This window comes from Monodon monoceros, unplaced genomic scaffold, assembly GCF_005190385.1.
Source record: "Monodon monoceros isolate NGI ecotype Baffin Bay Population unplaced genomic scaffold, NGI_Narwhal_1 Super_Scaffold_16, whole genome shotgun sequence".
Lineage (NCBI taxonomy): Eukaryota > Metazoa > Chordata > Mammalia > Artiodactyla > Monodontidae > Monodon > Monodon monoceros.
Window position 1 is genome coordinate 110,301,555 of NW_021703772.1, and position 18,979 is coordinate 110,320,533.

Genomic DNA, 18,979 nt, shown 5'->3' on the forward strand with positions numbered 1-18,979 from the left:
GTAGTGAAATGATTACCACGATTAAGTATCTCCAAATATCATCACATTGGGGATTAGGGTTTCAACATGTAAATTTTGGAGGGGACACAGACATATCATGCTCCCAGGCCAACTATGTCCATATATTCTAATTTCGCCTTTGTTGCACGAGGGTGTCGGACCCTGAGATGGAGTTAGGAGTTCAGACGTTGTAGGGGTGGGTAACGCTTGAAAGGATCTGGTGGGGTGGAAACAGTACTGGGTGTGGGAGCCTGACCCGAGTGTGCAGTGTCAGCGGGCTCATTGGGGAGCCCTGGGGCGGCACTGGCAGTTAGAGGAGGCCTCGGCAGGCAGAAGTGGCCCTGCAAAGCCCTGCTGCTGAAGGCTCTCCTCCCACATCCTCCTCCCCCCAGCCGAACGGCAGGTTGTTTTCTGGAATCGAGATGCAGGTGGTGGTGGTCACTTGGCTTTGTCAGCTTCTTGATTGTTCCTTGTCGGTTCACAAAGGTTTGCCTTCTTCTTATTTGTATTTTATAATACATAGTACTGCTGCATAACCCTTCATCTTGTGGGGGTTTCCATAGTTTTATTCAACCAGTTCTTTGCATGGGTATGTTGTTTGAAGTCTTTTGCTATTCCAGTAATACTGCAGTTGATAGTGTTTGTGAAAATTATCTTCAGGGTGGATTCCTTGAGGTGGGATTGCCAGTGGAGAGAGTAAATGCAGATGTGATTTTTTTTTCCTGTTATTCTTTTTAAAAATTTTTATTTTATATCGGAGTATAGTTGATTAACAATGTGTTTCAGGTGTACAGCAAAATGATTCACTTATACATATACATGTATCTTTTCTTTCTCAAATTCTTTTCCCATTTAGGTTATTACAGAATATTGAGCAGAGTTCCCTGTGCTATATAGTAGGTCCTTGTTGCTTATCTATTTTAAATATAGCAGCGTGTACATGTCAATCACAAACTCCCAATCTATCCCTCCCCCCTACCCTTCCCCCCTGGCAACCCTAAGTTCTTTCTCTAAGTCTGTGAGTCTGTTTCTGTTTTGTAAATAAGTTCATTTGTATCTTTTTTTTTTTTTTTTTAGATTCCACATATAAGTGATACCACATGATATTTGTCTGAGCGATACCACATGATACTTGTCTTTCTTTGTCTGATTTACTTCACTTAGTATGATAATCTCCCGGTACATCCATGCTGCTGTAAATGGCATTATTTCATTCTTTTTAATGGCTGAGTAATACTCCGTTGTAGGTATACCACATCTTCTAACGCAGATGTAATTTTAAAGGTACTGCCGATTTCCCTTCTTGCGTAGGATTTTTACTGCTTTGCACTCCTACCAGAAGGGTGTGAGACTGTTGTTTACCCCACAACCTTGCCAAGAAAGCGTGTCCTCAGCTTTTGGATTTGTGCCAGCCTGAAGTTAGAAATGGTAGTTGGCAGTTCTCTCTGTCCATGTCTTCCGTTTTCTTTTGGGTTTTCGTTTTTTTAACTTTAAAAGTTATTTATATATTAAGTGTATTTTCCCTTTGTCTAAATAATTTGCAAGTATATTTCTTGTAAAAAGCTAAGTCTTTTTTACACAGCTAGTGGTATTTAAGTTTTTGTTTTTATGAAGTGATTGGGATTTGGGATCACTTCCAACCTCTTGCAAGAGGGGGAGTCTGGGCAGCGTAGTTTTTAGCTTGCCAGCCTCTGCCTGCCAGAAAGGAGGTAGAGTCGATGTTGGAGGAGACAGTCCATGGTACTCGCCAAGGGGCATTTTCAGGAGGACAGTACTGTGACTGGGAAGATGGACAGGAGTGGGAGTGAACAGTGGTTCTCAACCATGTTGATTTGGAACCCTGCAGGTTAGAATTTTCTGGAGGGATTACAGCTTCTCGCAACCATTTGTGTAGGTAGTAAAGACTAGCAAACCTGGGTCATCTTGGCTCTGTGCCCTGAATGTAGAGAAGGCTCTTTAAGGCCCCATTGTCGCGTGGTGAGTGGATCGAGCTGAGAGATGTGAGGGACCTGGAGCGAATAACTGAGGCCCCTCTCTGGTTTTTTTTTTTTTTTTTTTTTTTTTTTTGCTGTACGCGGGCCTCTCACTGTTGCGGCCTCTCCCGTTGAGGAGCACAGGCTCCGGATGCGCAGGCTCAGCGGCCATGGCTCACGGGCCCAGCCGCTCCGCGGCGTGTGGGATCTTCCCAGACCGGGGCACGAACCCGTGTTCCTCTCATCGGCAGGTGGACTCTCAACCACTGCGCCACCCACCGGGGAAGTCCGCCCCTCTGGCTTTGGCTGAAGCACTAACGTCTTTCTTGATGGTTCTGTTGTGTTCACGTGATCAGTTAGTGGTTGTAGTTTAGTCTTATTAAGGATTCCTCATTTGTGTTAATAAAGGTCAGGTTGCTTGCAAACGGAATGTGTGATTAGATTTTTCCCAGTTCCATTTGTGTATGGTGCTGGTTAGAGCCCGTTTAGCATGTGAAGCTTGCAACACTCTTATTACTCTTGCTAAGTAATAAATTAGGCGATTAGAATTGAAAATAAAACTGCCAGAAGAATTGAGAGTTTTCTGACTTCAGCTTAGGATATATATATTTTTTATTTCATTCTAATTCAGTTTCTGTCAAATAAATTTTTTTAATTTAGAAAGTTGTAAGCATTTATACTCTTAGGTTTAAAAGACTTGTTTATGATTGTGACCCATCACAGCTCTGAGGAGAGGAGACAAGTAGAGACCACCTGCTCAGCACCCATAGCGCTGTTGGGCTCCTGAAGCCAGTCTGGGGGTTGCGGTGAAGAAGCTGAGGACAGCTGGGTCTGTGGGAGCCCTGGTTTTAAAATCACATTGTTCTTTGTTTTTCTTCAGCTGGTTTCCCCATGGGCTATGCAGCAGCAGCTCCTGCCTATTCCCCCAACATGTACCCTGGAGCGAATCCTACCTTCCAAACAGGTATGCAGGCCGTATGTGCTGGGTGGCAAAAGTGCTTTGTCTATGTGGCTGGGGGAGAATGTCAAGTGGATGGATTTTGAGAAGGGTGGTTATAGAATTGGGATTTGGGGTTGAAATGATTTATTGGTTCATAAAATTAGGCTTCTTAATAAGTACAATAAAAGCTTAATTCTTTTTTGCACATAAAGCTTTGTATCAATATATTGCATTTCTGGCGTCCTTCCACAACACGGATCTTCATTCCAATCATAGCTTGTTACAGGTAACTAGTTGTGCCAGAACATGTATGTATTTATGAAATAGTGTTGATTATTAGAAACTAAAGATCATGTTGCCTTGTTAATAAGTAGAATTTCCATGTTGCTAACATTTTTAGAGATAACTGATTTCTCTCTAGAACTTGAGCACCTTGATTATGGCTTTAAAAGAAAGTCTTGTTTTCTATGTAAGGTGCATGAGAATAGTTTCAGATTTTAGAAATCAAGTGGTACAATTGAAAGTGGAATTTGTTTGGGTCTGGTCCTTGTAAAGACAGTTTTTTTTAATGGGACTTTCCTCTTTGAGCCTGCATTTTGGTGTTGGCTCATTCCAGGCTTTATTCACCCAGGATGGACTTTGTGATTCTGCTGCAGCAGTGGTGGCCTACACTCTGACCTGAAGGCTCAGCCTCACGGGTCTGCTGGGGTGCTTCTTTGTCCCTCGGAACCCCTAGCCTCACATGGTTAACTTGACAGGAGAGGAGACAGCAGCAGTGTCCTTTTCCTGAGTTCTTCCAGTTTGATAATCATAAAATTCTTCCTTCCTTCTGTGGCCCTTCTGTCCATGATTCACATTGCATTCCCACTCTTACTGCCTTTGTTCACCCTGTAGCTCACACCCAGAGAACAACCTTCTTAGCTTGGTCTTCCTGCTCCCAAGCTTTCTCTCCTTGACTTCACGTTCCCTGCACTTACACCAGAGTAATGTTCACAGTTATGAAGGTTTCCCATGACTAAGACACAGTCAAGCCTAGAGTCCCAACTTTAAATCCCTAGCTCTTTGACACATTGACCTGTTCTTTCCAAAAGAGATTTTGTTTTGCTTTTGCATAGCTTTTATTCACACTCTTTCTCCCCCAAGAACTAGAGAACCTGCTACTTTGTGCCATCTTTTGGGATCTGTTATGGAACATCCCTTCCCTGGGACAAGCAGTATTACGTTATTACTCACTAGATTATTTAAGGGTCAAATGGCACCACCATCTCCTTTTGTGAAACATCTCATCTTGTTTAACTTTTTTAAAACAGTTCTCTGGAGGTCTGAATGACGTTCAGTAAACTGCATATATTTAAAGGGTACTTGATATGATGTATGCCACCTTTTCAGTCTAGAGTGAACATATCCCTCATCCCCAAAAGTTTTCTCCTGCCCCTTTGTGACCTCACCTAGGCTCCAGGAAATCACTCATCTGTGTTCTCTCACTACAGATCGTTTGTAGTTTCTAAAATTTTGTATAAGTGAATCATATTGAATGCCCTTTTTGGGGGACTGGCTTTCATTCAGGATAATTTTTGACATCCATGTTGTAGTGTATATCAGTAGTTCGTTTCTTATTATTGTTGGGTAGTATTGCATTGTACAGAAATAGCACAAATTGCTTACCCATTCACTGGCTGATGAACATTGGGAGTGTGTGCAGTCTGAGGCTGTTACACATGAAACCGCTGTGAATACTTGTGTACATTCTTTATGTGGACATACCCTTCCATTTCCCTTGAGTAAATACAGAGGAGTGGAGTGGCTGGCTCTTAAGGCAGGCGTATGTTTAACTTTGTAAGAAGCTGCCACACTCTTCCAAAGGAGTTGTGCTATTTTATGTTCCCACCAGCGGTGGAGGAGAGTTCAGGTTCCTTTATATCTTTGCTAATACATGATATAGTCATTCTTTTTAACTTCAGCCATCCTAGTGAATATGTAGTGATATCTTACTGTAGTTTTAATTTGAACTTATCTAATGACTAATAATGTTGAACATCTTTTCATGGGCCTGTTTGCCACTTGTGTGTCTTCGGTTAAGTGTTTGTGTACATCTTTTTCTGCCTGTCAGTTTTAAAGTTTTTTTTTATTGTTGGGTTTGAGAGTTCTTTATTAGATATATGATTTGCAAATATATTTTCGTAGTCAGTGGCTCTTCACAGTGTCTTTAAAAGAGCAAGAATTTTCAAATTTAATGAAGTTCACTTTATCATCTTGTTCTTTTATGAATCACGGTTTTGGTATCGTTTCTAAGAAATCTTTGCCTAACCCAGCATCACAAAGGTTTTCTCCTAGAAGTTTTATAATTTTAGGTTTTACATTTAGGTTTATGACCTATTTTGGATTAATTTTTCTATATGGTGGTAGGAATGGATTGAAGTTTATGTTTGCATAAATATCAGTTGTTTTTTACTGTATGTGATCATGCTGCAGACCACCATAAAATGTCACTGTTCTAGAATTCTCCAGCATAGCTCACTTGTACTCATTTTCTCTATGGAGTACAAATTGATGTAAAAATGTACTAAAAGCTTCCAACTTTCTTATTCTTTTACAAAAAGAGCTTCAGGTTTATTTGAGGCTGGTGAAGCCGTTTTCCTTGCCCAGGGTGTGAAGTGCTCCCCTGAAGGGAAAGTTTGGTGTTTATCGGGATGGTGCTGGTGTCTGATAGTTTCCTCCTCTGGCCCACCTGTAGAACAGGTGCCATTCCTCTTCTCTCGCGTGTTTCCTTTCTTGTAGGAAGATGGGCCCTTTCTTGCCTCTTTTCCAAGACTGCTCTCAAGCTGTTCCTCTAACCCAGAAGCTGGGGCGGGCAGGTGGGAGTAGTGGTCTTGGTGGGAACGGTGGCTGCCAAGAGGGCGTGCCTTGTTGAAAGGGGTGTCCACTGATGGGTGCTGGATAGTGGTCGGCTGCCACACTGCTCGCCCAGCATTGCCAGATCTTCAGATTTTTAGGAGAAGCTGGGAATAAAGATGTATGTGAAATTTGTGAATGAAAAAGATAAAAGGCACTTGGAAGGTCCTGCCGGTGTCATGCAAGTGCTTGCAGCCACCTGATCTGAGTCTAGGCTACAGTTGTGCTCCCTTCTTTTTCTGGGATCCTCAGCATTTTCATAGCTTGAATTTTTAAATTTCCTTTTTCAGTGGGCTTTTTTTCTTATGTGATGAGTAAGCCAAAATTGTCACTATAGAAAAATTAAACAAAATTTTTTTCCATTTCTGCTGCTTTCTCAGTGTTCTGGTTCTCTCACCACCAGATTTTTGGACAAAGCTGATGTATAGTATAGGGGTTGTGTATGTAGCTTTTAAAGCACTTTTGCAGCCCTAACACTGCTTATTTCTTAGCTCTTACAAGTGTGACGTAGGGAGGTTTTAGAGAACCTTGTGAGGAGATGTCATGTCTTTTGCTGAAAGATTCCATCACTCAGAATCTGGAAATGGAGGTGATATTCATTTCATCCTCATGAACAAGCCTAGTAGGCTGAGTACATGTGCAACCAGAGAGGGCTGTCTGTTTTTGGAATCAGAACAGTATATTGGAAAGAGTTTGGGCTGTAGCATTAGCAAGATATGGCTCAAATCCTGACTGTGTCACTCCTGGGAAAGATGTTTCACTTTGGGCATTTTGTTTAATGAATCATTATATCTCCTCAGCTGTGTTAATTGAGGATTCTAGCTGCAAGCACGCAATGAAGCTCCCAAGGCACCAAGGATGCACATTCAGGCTTCTGTTCTATTCCCGCTTACAGCCAGGAGTATCTGTAACTAATATTTGCATTGATCATCTGAAATCATCAGGAAAACATTCAGTTCTTTTTAGTAGGCTCTATGTAAGAGGTGATTTAGATATTACATTGGCACATATTTTTAAAAGATGAAAACGTTGCTAGGAGTGATGGAAAGGCTTCTCTGGTTGCTGCCATGCATGACTGGATGGCGGATAAATTGGGGAAACATTTTTGGAGGACAGTTTGGCAATATAATAGAAAGAAGCTTAAAAATGAGAATAATCAGTTATGCAAATATTTATGTATACGTGTAGATATATCTAGTAAAGTAATGGTTTGATTAAACTGTTGGTTTATTTCAGTGTTTAACTGGTCTTATTACTTGTTTATGAGGGATACTTAGTAAGTGGAAATGCTTTACGATATGTCACTTTCTTTCTTTTTAAGCTCAGAATTATGTCCATGAAGTAAGATCCCAGGTTTGTTTAAAAATTAAGTTTCACTTAAGGCGGGCCACACAGGAGAGAAGAGCATTAGTGTGTTAATAGGTTGTGGGGTCATGGCCTCTGTTTCTCTCTCTCACTTAAGTTAAAGGTTTACATTCACATAGTTTAAATTTAGATTCCTAATTTTCCTTCCTACCCCTGTTACTGTGACCCTGTGAGCATTGCTCACTGCTGTGAACGAGTGGCTGTTTTCTTCTGCAGTTACTTTTTCTTCCCTGGACCTAGTGTCCTTTATTAGATTTCTGTAACCACAAAGTTAATTAAACCCTCAGCTTCCCCCCAGGTGTGGGGTCTCTTCTCAGCATTTTAGGCCACGTAAGGTGTTCGTGTTTTCTTTTCTTGGTGGTGTCTTTTTGAAACCCTCTCTCCTACTCTGGCCTGGGCTGCTTGTCTTCTGGGCCTTACACTGGTCGTTCTCCTCCATCACCCCAGGGAGTTCTCTCCTCTTCCCTTCCACTTGATTCCTTGTCTACTTTCGTAGTTTACTCTTCGGTTTTAGTGGAGGATCTTTTTCAGTAATCTCCCAGGAGAATATGGGAGAGTCACAGTTTTGAGATTTTTCATGTCGGAAAACATTTTATTCTGCACTCACACTTCATTGTTAGTTTGTCTGGATATAGAATTTTAGGCTAGCAGTTATTTCCCCTCAGAATTTTGAGGACATTGCCGAACTGTTTGCCAGTTTTGTTGTTGCTGCTGCTGAGAATGTCGGTACCTTTCTGATGCTTGGTTGACTGAGCTGGGCTCCTCTTTGTTGCTCTGTAGTAGTTCTGTCTCCAGGTTCTGAAATTTCATGATGCTGTGTTTGGTGCAGGTCGTTCCTCCTCACATATACTGTATGTTTCTGAATTTCCAAATTTTCTAAATAAATGTCTTATACTCAGAAAGTTATTATACGCAATTTGTGTGGTATGCGGTACTTTTGGGGGAAAATGATCTGTTCCGATGTAAAAAGCTTCTGGCCCCTCACAGCAGTCTGAGAGCAGTGGCCCTGTGCATGAGTTCTGCCCAGAGAGGAGGCCAGCCTGCGGTGATGCACGTTTGCTGAGAGTGAGGGGGAAGAAGGCTGTGGCCAGTGTGTTGTCTATGTGGCACCCTTATGAATCGTCTTTCGGGAAGGAGCATCTGGAAAGCTGTTAGTGTTTTTGAAAGACCAAGCAATGCGTGTGTTTGGTTTTGTATTGTGAATGGTTGGCAGATCTAAATATTATTTCGCAAAGTGTCTAGTTTGGATACGATGAGATGTATGTATATTTATTTATGTATTTTTTAATTTTAAGTTTGTAAGATTCCTGTTGAGGTTCTCTGGTGTGAGACAGTGGATCTGGTGTTATATAAAACAAAAAGGAAAGTGCCTATACACACTTGGTTTTTAATTGACTGGGGGACATGTTTGCTTTCCTTGAAATTGATTTGTCTCAGTGTTGGATAGAAAGTGATGTAATATTCATGCCCATACAAAAAACCAAAATCAATTTTCTCAAGAGTTCAGGACATAGCTCACAGTTACAAGAATAAGCAGTAAGATAATATATATTAAAAATTGTTGCTATAATTAGTAGAAATAGTGGGTGACTATTTTTCCAACATACAGAGAAGCTGAAATAAATTCACAGTAAGCATCTACGTATGGACTGCCAAGATTCTATAATTAAACTTTTTAAAATCGACTTTTTAAAAAAAATTTATTTTCTTTAGTTTTTTGGCTGCGTAGGATCTGAGTTGTGTGTGGGCTCTTTGTTGTGGCGCGCGGGCTTCTCTCTAGTTGTGGCATGTGGGCTCCAGGGTGCGTGGGCTCTGTAGTTTGAGGCACGCAGGCTCTCTCATTGAGGCGCGCGAGCTCAGTAGTTGTGGCGCGTGGGCTTAGTTGCCCCGCGGTATGTGGGATCTTAGTTCTCCAACCAGGGATCGAACCCGCGTCTCCTGCATTGGAAGGCGGATTCTTTACCACTGGACCACCAGGGAAGTCCCTAAAATCAACTTCTAAAATTAAACATTTTACTCCATCCATCCTTCAGTCCATCTTGTTTTTTCATGTGTTTTGAAGTAAGTTGTGGATGTCAGGACACTTTTCCCCATCTACTTCAGTGGGCATATTGTTAATATTTGTTTACAGTTCTTTTAGGTTTTGTTTTTAGGTGAAATTTACATACATGAAATGCTCACATTTTAAATATACCATTCATTGTATTCTGACAAATGCATACACATGGTAGCTTCTTGGAGTCATCTCTTTATCTTCAATAAAGTATACATATGAGGCAGGTGTTATAAAAAAGATATCTCAGATGATTAAGAGATCTCAGGCTTGCTGGATGGGTTTCTGCAGCAGTAGGCCTCTAGCCTCCCTTAAAAGAAAAGCTCGACATCATAGGTTGGCCTATCGTTGAATGTGGTAAATAAGGGACTTTACCTTTTTTTTAGTGGATTTGGTGGGCCAGAAGAGTGCTTCTGAATCAGAGGGCCTCTCTCTGGAGAGTTGTATGCTTAGACCTTCCTAACTTTGCTTTCATACCGTGTCCTTAGAAGCTTACTCAGGTGGACAGCTTCCAGCTTCTCTTCAGTCCAAGCTCCAGGCTCTTTCTGCAGTTTGAACAGAGACAAAATTGTCATGGACTTTCTTATTAGGAATATTGATGGCTTTTTTAGAGGCTCTATTTTCTCCCAGTTTTTCATTCAGGTCATGAATGCATTGCTTGTGTGTTTTCACTTCCTCAGACAGGTTCTCCTTTCTCTTCTCATTCTTTTTTGAATCACTTTATCCTGTAGAACCATGACTTTCTATAGAGGGTTGGCTGTATGTATTGAACATTGGCATATTTTACCTTTATTTGCCTTTCCAGCTAGTACCTAGCTTCCAGGTTATCTTTCAGATCAGATTGCTGAAGAGCCATGCCTTCCTAGCTTATGGCCTTTTTAAAGGCTCAGAAAGCTTTTATGTTCCTCTCCTAGTAGCAGGGGACCTCTGCCGCTTCCTTCCTTGTCCCTTTAGCTCCTGCATGACTTGTTTCCTGGAAGGTTTTCTTAGCTCCTCTCTCAGTTGTGTGTCACCATCAGAAGGCATTATAATTTTTTCACCTTATTTACTACAAAACATTTTCAAATATACAGAAAAATTGAGAGAACAGTGTAGTGAATGTCCATAATATCCAGCACCGAGATTCATCAGTTATCATTTTGCCATATGTGCTTTATCTACCATATAAAGATGAGTGTGTGTGTACGTTTTGTTGTTTGTTTTTTCTTGAAGCAATTCAGAGTTATAGCCTTTTTTGGCACTTGTCCTGTGGGCTTCAGTTTGACCCTCAACATAACATAATGAGGATGCTCTTCTGCATGACTGTGATACTGTTATCATACTTAGAAGCAGTAATTCTCTCATTTCATTTTATAGTTCATATTTAAATTTGCCCATTTGTCCCAAAAATTTTTTAAAAAGATTTGGAAATAGGATCTATTCAAAATTTACATGTTGAATTTTTTATAAAGTTGAGTTTGTTATGTCTCTTGTCTCTTTTAATCCATAAATCTACCTAACCTTTATAAAACACCTTGAAAGACTTTTTATTATGAAAAATTTGAGGTAACAAAAATACATAAGTACACAGCAGGATGATGGCCACTTACCCACACCCTAGCCTCAGCAGTTACAAGTATACGCAAGTACAGAGTACGGGGTCCACCTGCCCATGCCCTAGACTTAGCAGTTAATAGCTTACAGTTGATCTTTTCCATCTGTACTCCTGTCACTTTCCCCTATATTATTTTGAAGCCCATCTCAGACATCACATTCATCGGTTTTTCAGTATTGCCTTTAAAAGATGAATTTAAAAATATATATCATCACACCTAAAAAATAACTATAATTAATACTATCAATACTACAATCAGTATCTATATTTCCAGTTGTTTCATCTATGTCATGGATGTTTTTTAATTGTACAGTGAAGAAAGGGGGGGGCCTTGTTGATTCCTTTTAACCTATGAAAACTGGCTAGCACCAGAAATTCTGAACGTGATTTTCAAGTTTGAAGTCTAGCACTTGTTCTCAGAATATGCTAATTCTGTGAATATTTTGATTTTCCGACATTTTTATAAAAACCTGATATCCTTTTGGTCAGATGTGAGTTTAGTGACTCCAGTGAGGCTCTCTTACTTCAGGCCAGTGGGACCACGTTTAGCAGTGTTCCCCTGTGAGTTAACTCAACGATGCCGCTGCTGCAGGGTTGTGAGAAGTGGGAAGGAGAGGGTAGCTCGCGGAGGAGGGAGCTGTCCGGACCTACTTTGCCTTCATCCACAAGCTTCTGTTTTTGAGACCTGCTCCTGCTTTTGCCAGCCAGGACTGTGTCAGTGCTGCTGTTTTGGTGGTCTCTTTCCTTGTGGTTTTCCCCTGAAGTCAACACCTTGTCAAGAGGGCTGGACCTTTTGACAAGCCCTGTTGGCCCCAAGCATGGCGTGTGATGTTGGTGATGCACTCTGGCAGTTGGCAGCACTCTGCCCTGGTGCAGTGCTTCCATCACCATGACTGGTCACAAGTGTGTCCAGGCACCAGTGCCTCATTTCCTCCTCTGATGTAGTCAGTCATTTATGGGGAATTAGGAGCTATCACTGAGCCGTCTCCTGGGAGTGTCAATGCAGGGTTAGAAATTAGTGGCTTTCATAATTATCTTTTTCTTTGTAATTAAAGAAAATGTTTTGCCACCTTATTGTGGTATAATTGGTGTACAATTAAGTACATGTATTTAAAGCTTCAATTTGATGGGTTTTAACGTGTATATACCTGTGAAACTATCACTTTCTTTTTCTGTCCCTCTTAAAGACTAGAAGATGAGCAGCTAGAGAGAGGGATTTAACTGCTCTTGTCTTTAACGTTGCTTTTCCAAATCCTGAGACTCTTTATTCTACTCTCTTTCAGCTCAAAACTGGTATTGAAATTTGGTGTCTTCAAATTTTGACATTGTTTTTACTTACATAATAGTTAATGAATTTCAAAATAATATAGGGAAACCTGGTGGGAATGTAAATTTGTGCAGCCACTATGGAAAACAGTATGGAGGTTCCTTAAAAAACTAAAAATAGGGAATTCCCTGGCAGTCCAGTGTTTAGGACTCGGCGCTTTCACTGCCGGGGCCCTGGGTTCAATCCCTGGTCAGAGAATTAAGATCCCACAAGCTGTGCTAGGTGGCCAATAAATAAATAAGCAAATAAGTAAATAAAACAAAAACTAAAAATAGAGCTACCGTATAATCCAGCAATCCCACTCCTGATCATATATCCAGAAAAGATAAAAACTCGTATTCGAAAAGATACCCAGTGTTCATAGCAGCACTATTTACGATAGCCAAGACGTGGAAACAACCCAAGTGCCCATCAACAGGTGATTGGTTTAAAAAGGCATGGTATATGTGTGTATGTTGGAATGTTACTCAGCCATAAAAAAGAATGAAATAATTACCATTTGAAGCAATGTGGATGGACCTAGAGAATATTATACTAAGTGAAGTAAGTCAGACAGAGAAAGACAAATATATGATGTCAGTTATATGTGGAATCTAAAAAATAATACAAATAAATCTATATACAAAGCAGAAACAGACTCACAGACATAGAAAACAAACTTCAGTCTACCACAGGGGAAAGGGAGAGGGGAGGGATAAATTAGGAGTATGGAATTAACAGATACAAATAGATACATAAAATAGAGAAGTAATGAGAATTTACTGTATAGCACAGGGAACTATTTCAATATCTTAGAATAACCTGTAATGGAAAAGAATGTGAAACAAACCCGTGTGTGTGTGTGTGTGTGTGTGTGTGTGTGTGTGTGTGTGTGTATAATTGAATCACTTTGCTGTCTACCTGAAACTAACACAATATTGTAAATCAAGTGTACTTCAATACAAAATTTTTTTTCTAAAACACAGAAATAGGGAAACCTGTGAGGGTCTTTTCTCCTTAAAACAGATAAGAGCTGAGCTTGGGAATTACCTGGTTTGGGCAAAGGAGTCATTGCTCAGTGCAGCTGGATCTGGGTTTGTCTGAGCACCTGCTCTGATGTGTGTGACTTTGGGGCATTAACACCTTTACCAGCATCTTCATCATGAACACCATGAGGGACAGTCTGGGGAATAAACGAGAAACATGGCATTTAAGGTCTTAGTGAACCCAGGCACACCAAGTGCATGATGGTTCTCAGTGGGTCTCCAGGACTGACTTGGCCCCTTGGAGGAAAGGGGGACTTGTGGTTCAAAAAAAAGATCATTTAAAACTGGTGTATCTGTTGGTGGGAATGTAAATTGATACAGCCATTATGGAGAACAGTATGGAGGTTCCTTAAAATACTAAAAATAGAACTACCATATGACCCAGCAATCCCACTACTGGGCATATACCCTGAGAAAACCATAATTCAAAGAGTCATGTACCACAGTGTTCATTGTAGCTCTGTTTACAATAGCCAGGACATGGAAGCAACCTACGTGTCCATCAACAGATGAGTGGATAAAGAAGATGTGGCACATATATACAGTGGAATACTACTCAGCCATAAAAAGAAACGAAATTGAGTTATTTGTAGTGAGGTGGATGGACCTAGAGTCTGTCATACAGAGTGAAGTAAGTCAGAAAGGGAAAAACAAATACCGTATTTGTTTTTGCCTTGTCTTTAACGTTGCTCTTGTCTTTAACGTTGCTTTTCCAAATCCTGAGACTCCACACATATATATGGAATCTAAGAAAAAAAAATGGTTCTAAAGAACCTAGGGGCAGGACAGGAATAAAGATGCAGACATAGAGAATGGACCTGAGGACACGGGGAGGGGCAAGGGTAAGCTGGGACGAAGTGAGAGAGTGGCATGGACATGTATACACTACCAAATGTAAAATAGATAGCTAGTGGGAAGCAGCTGCATAGCACAGGGAGATCAGCTCGGTGATTTGTGACCACCTAGAGGGGTGGGAGGGAGACGCAAGAGGGAGGGGATATGGGGATATATGTATACATATAGCTGATTCACTTTGTTATAAAGCAGAAACTAACACACCATTGTAAAGCAATTATATTCCAAGAAAGATGTTAAAAAAAAGAACAACAAAAAAAAACTAGTGTATATCCTGGAAGTCATTCATTCTTTTTTTCTCTTTTAGATTAAAATATAAGTACACCGCTAAACACGGTTCAATAAAGTGGTTTAAATTTTTTAAACTTTCATTTTTTTAATACTCAGTTCATTTTTAAGTTTGAGATATAATTTATGCAAATCACCCACATATTAAATGTTCATTTGGATGGATTTTGACAATTATCATACTCGCGTAACCACCACCCAAAACAAAATACTGAGCACTTCTTTTTTTTTTTTTTGCGGTAAGAGGGCCTCTCAGACTGCTGTGGCCTCTCCCGTTGCGGAGCACAGGCTCCGGACGTGCAGGCTCAGCGGCCATGGCTCATGGGCCCAGCCGCTCTGTGGCATATGGGATCTTCCCGGACCGGGGCACGAACCCGTGTCCCCTGCATTGGCTGGCGGACTCTCAACCACTGTGCCTAGGCTTTCCTTTCACCCGCTCCAAATCATACACCACTCCCCCTGACTTCTGTCAGCATAGCTAGGTTTATTTAAGTGTTGAAAATGAGATCATGCAGTGTGTGCTCTGTGTCTGATGTCTTTTAAGAGGTCAGCATGGTTTGAGATTCATTCATGCTTTTGCCTTTTGATACTGAGTAGTATTTATATGGATGTATCATAATTTACCCATTTTCCTCTTGATAAACATTTGGATTATTTCCCATCTTTTGGCTATTATGAGTAAGATTGGTGAACATTTTTTTACAAGTCCTGTTGTGGAAGTATGTTTTCATTCTTCTAGGGAAAGTATCTAGGAGTGAATTGTTGGGCCCTATGGGAAGTATATTTGTAGCTTTATGAGAAGTTGTATTGTTCCATGGAACTCGTGTGAGCACTCTGCCATCTCAGCCGTTCTAGTGAATGAGAAATGGCTTCTCAGACTTTTTAGAAAGCAGTTTTATTGAGGTATAATTTGCATATAAGCCATCCTTTATAAATGCACAGTTTGGTGTGTTTGGACATGTATACAGATGTGTGACACCACAAACAGTCAAGTGACTTCATTCCTGTGAAAGATGCCCTCATGCCCTCTGGCCCCTGAACACCACTAATTAGTTTTCTGTCTCTGTAGATTATGTTGGTCTTTCCTAGAGTTTCATATCATGTGTTACTGTGTCTGACTTCTTCTGCATATTGTATTTTTCTTTTTTTTTGAGATTTATCCCATGTTATGTGTATCAGCAGTTCTATCCTTTTGGTTGCTGAGTAGTAGTATTTTGTTGTATGGTTGTACCACAGTTTGCTGGTGGTTTAGTCTGTATAAATCAGTGGGCTATGAACGTGGCAATTCAGGGACCCTCTCTTAACCTCCCTGGAGAAAAACTCCTCCGTTGGAATGGGGAGTCAGGAGGGGAGCCAGGCATCTTACTGCTTACCAGGTAGCCTCTGAATCCCTCTTCCAGATCGTGGTCCTTCGTCACTTCCTGGCAACACATGCTGGCAGCTTCTAGGTCTAGGGGAAGGGACTTTCCAGGTGTCAGGCTGCTGCTTGACCCTCTTCACTGCTGGCTGAGAGTACAGCTTTTTTGAGTCTGCTAAATTATTTTCCACTTGTACTTCTAAAAAGAGTCCGAAATTATTAGGTTCTAAAATGTCTTTTCTCTCTTCTTGATCTGTGTGGCTTTGTGCCTTTTTATTTATTAATCTGCTTTATTGTCATTTTGGGTGGGGACAAAGGCAAAAGTATGTGTTCAGCCTGCTGTACCTTAGACCCAGAAGTCTTTTTAGCAAAACCCTGGTGTTTGACAAGTTTTTCCTTTTGTTTTTGCTGTAATTAACAACACTGTGATGAGCATGCTTACAGTTCAGCCTTTGTTCAAATCCATGCTTATTTCTTTTTTCTTTTTTAATTGAAGTGTAGTTGATGTACAGTATTTTATAAGTTACCAGGGTACAATACAGTGATGCACAGTTTTTAAAGGTTATATTCCATTTATAGTTACTGTAAATATTGGCTATATTCCCTGTGTGTGTCCTTGTAGTTTGTACCTCTGAATCCCCTACCCCTGTGTTGCCCCCCTCCTCCCTTCCCTCTCCAGTGAACCGCTGGTTTGTTCTCTATATCTGTGAGTCTGCTTCTTTTTTGTTATATTTGTTGTTGTTGTATTTTTTAGATTCTACATATAAGTGATACCATACAGTATTTGTCTCTTTCTGATTTATTTCACTTAGCATAATACCCTCCACGTCCATCCATGTTGCAAATGACAAAGTTTCCTTCTTTTTTTATGGTTGAGTAACATTCCCCTGCGCGACCATATGTATGTGTGTGTTTCCCACATCTTCTTTATCTGTTGATGGACACTTAGGGTTGCTTTCTGTCTTGACAATTGTAAATAATTCTGCTATGAACATTGGGATACATGTATCTTTTCAAATTAGCATTTTCGTTTTCTTGGGATAAATACCCTGGAGTAGAATTGCTGAGTCATGTGGTAGTTCTATTTTTAGTTTTTTGAGAAACTTCCATACTGTTTTCCATAGTGGCTATACCAATTTGTGTTCTTACCAACGGTGTACGAGGATTCCCTTTCCTCCACAGCTTCACCGACATTTGTTATTTGTGTTCTTTTTATTCATAGCCATTCTCACAGGTGTGAGGCGATAGATACCTCACTGTGGTTTTGATTTGCATTTCCCTGATGACGAGCTATGTTGAGCATCTTTTTATGTGCCGTGCTTGTTTCTTTAAAACAAATTTCTAGAAGTAGAATGGTGGGGTTAAAAGACATACATACTTTTAATGCCAAATTGTGCCCCAGCAAGGGCGTGCTAATTTAAATTCCGACAGGACCAGTGTTTCTTTCCTGTTCCTATGTAAGTATGCACTCGGTAGAACTTTCTCCCCACCCCCCGAAAAAAAAAATACTTGCACATAAAGTCTAAGCAGTGAAGCCACATTTCAGCAGAGGTGTCAGATATGACTGTGGTTGGGGCTGGAACACTGCCTCGTTCCTCGCTGCACACTTGGTCCGTCCCCTGTGTCTGGCCGAGTGTGGGTTTGAATTAAGGCTTTGGGCTTCTTTGTTTCAGGTTACACTCCTGGCACACCTTACAAAGTGTCCTGTTCCCCCACCAGCGGGGCGGTGCCACCGTACTCCTCCTCCCCCAACCCCTACCAGACCGCTGTATACCCCGTGCGAAGTGCCTACCCCCAGCAGAGCCCGTACGCACAGGTAGGCCTGGGGCGCGCTGTGAGTGTCTTACGGGGTCTCCTGGGCACTGTGCTTGTGGGAATGGCCGGTTCCTCGGGGCTCTGACCCTCTGGGTGTGGGACCCTGTGGCCCTCGTCTCTCTTCTTTCCCCAGCAAGGCACGTACTACCCCCAGCCCCTGTATGCAGCACCCCCTCACGTCATCCACCACACCACAGTGGTGCAGCCCAACGGCATGCCGGCGACGGTGTACCCTGCTGCCATCCCTCCGCCTAGAGGCAACGGCGTCACCATGGGCATGGTGGCGGGGACCACTATGGCCATGTCAGCGGGTGAGTCCTTGACCCTGGGGTGCCTGCTCTGTGACAGCATGAGGGCTGGGGAAAGGGAGAGATCACCAGTACTCTGACCCTTGGCTTTGACTTTTCATGGCTAGGGTTGTGTGGAAGGACATCTGATCCTTTTGGGCAGAAGTGGCATGTTGTGTTTTTCTTTACCTCCCCTCCTTTCTCTTCGCTCTCCTTTCAGTTGAGACTGGAGTGTGGGGTTTAGACCATGAACCAAGTACCTTTTCCATAGACCATGACTGAGTAGCCCTCTCCAAATGGGATGGGGCCACTTTTTTTGGAGAGCTGAGTCACTTGGCTGTAGGGACAAGGAGTGACCAGATGCCTATGGCGAGCACATAGAGCTTGGGCAGAGGGGGGGTACTTTGTGATCTGGGGGCTGGCCCTGTTGATCCTCCCCTTCAGTGTGGGATACCAGCGCAGGCCAAGTTGTCTGAACGGGGATGTTTCTGTGAATCTAGGAAAGCGGGTCTTGTGTTCATAGAGATAACAGCTGCCTGTAGAAATCCTTTGGCGTACATTGATTTTATCTCCCCAGGCTTCCCCTAGGTCTGGAAAATAAACCACAGAGAGAAGAGACCCGTGGCTGGAATGGGCCTGTCTCCATGGAGCCTTGGAGTGTTTGAGGGCTTGACTGAAATGTCTAGGGATTAGGTTACCTCCTGTGGGCATATGAATTGTCTGTGGTGAGGGGCCAGGTACACACACTGCGTTTGGTTGCCCATGGCTGGGTCTTTAGAAAAAAAAAAAAAAAATATATATATATAGTTCCCTCTTTGTTTTCCTAGACTTAAGTATAAGGAAAACGTGTCAGGAGAGAATGGTGTTTCAGGATACCATGTGTGTTTCTGCTTAGAGTCACTATTTTATTTGGTTTTCCCATACTTACCCGTGAAGGCGGAGGAGAGTCTGGCACAGATAGAAACTGCGTGTTTGCGGCACATGGAGGGCGGGGATGGCAGGCCCTGGTGTGGGTGCCCTGGTGTGGGTGCAGGCAGGAAGGAGGGGGAGAGGAGGGCTGCCGGGTGAGGCCATAGCTTCGAGGTGGTGCTTGTCCGTGAATGGACACAGCCGAGTTTTCTGCAGTTTCAGGGAAAACATGCTTAGCTTACGGTACTCAGAAGCTCATGTAGTTGGGAATCTCCCTCCGCCTCCCTCTCTCCCTCTCT

The 18,979-nt window shown here is 41.9% G+C and overlaps 1 protein-coding gene across 3 annotated transcripts in view; it reads left to right on the top strand.

Moving 5' to 3' along the window:
• Positions 1–18,979, top strand: part of FAM168B (family with sequence similarity 168 member B) — a 34,965-nt gene that overhangs the window by 10,030 nt on the left and 5,956 nt on the right. For 2 of the 3 annotated variants that reach the window (XM_029225356.1, XM_029225358.1), the window contains exons 3-5: positions 2,854–2,937; positions 17,343–17,485; positions 17,618–17,795. In XM_029225356.1, the coding sequence (XP_029081189.1) occupies positions 2,854–2,937; positions 17,343–17,485; positions 17,618–17,795 (405 nt within the window). The remainder of the gene's footprint in view (positions 1–2,853; positions 2,938–17,342; positions 17,486–17,617; positions 17,796–18,979) is intronic. The other variant, XM_029225359.1, reaches the window with a different exon arrangement.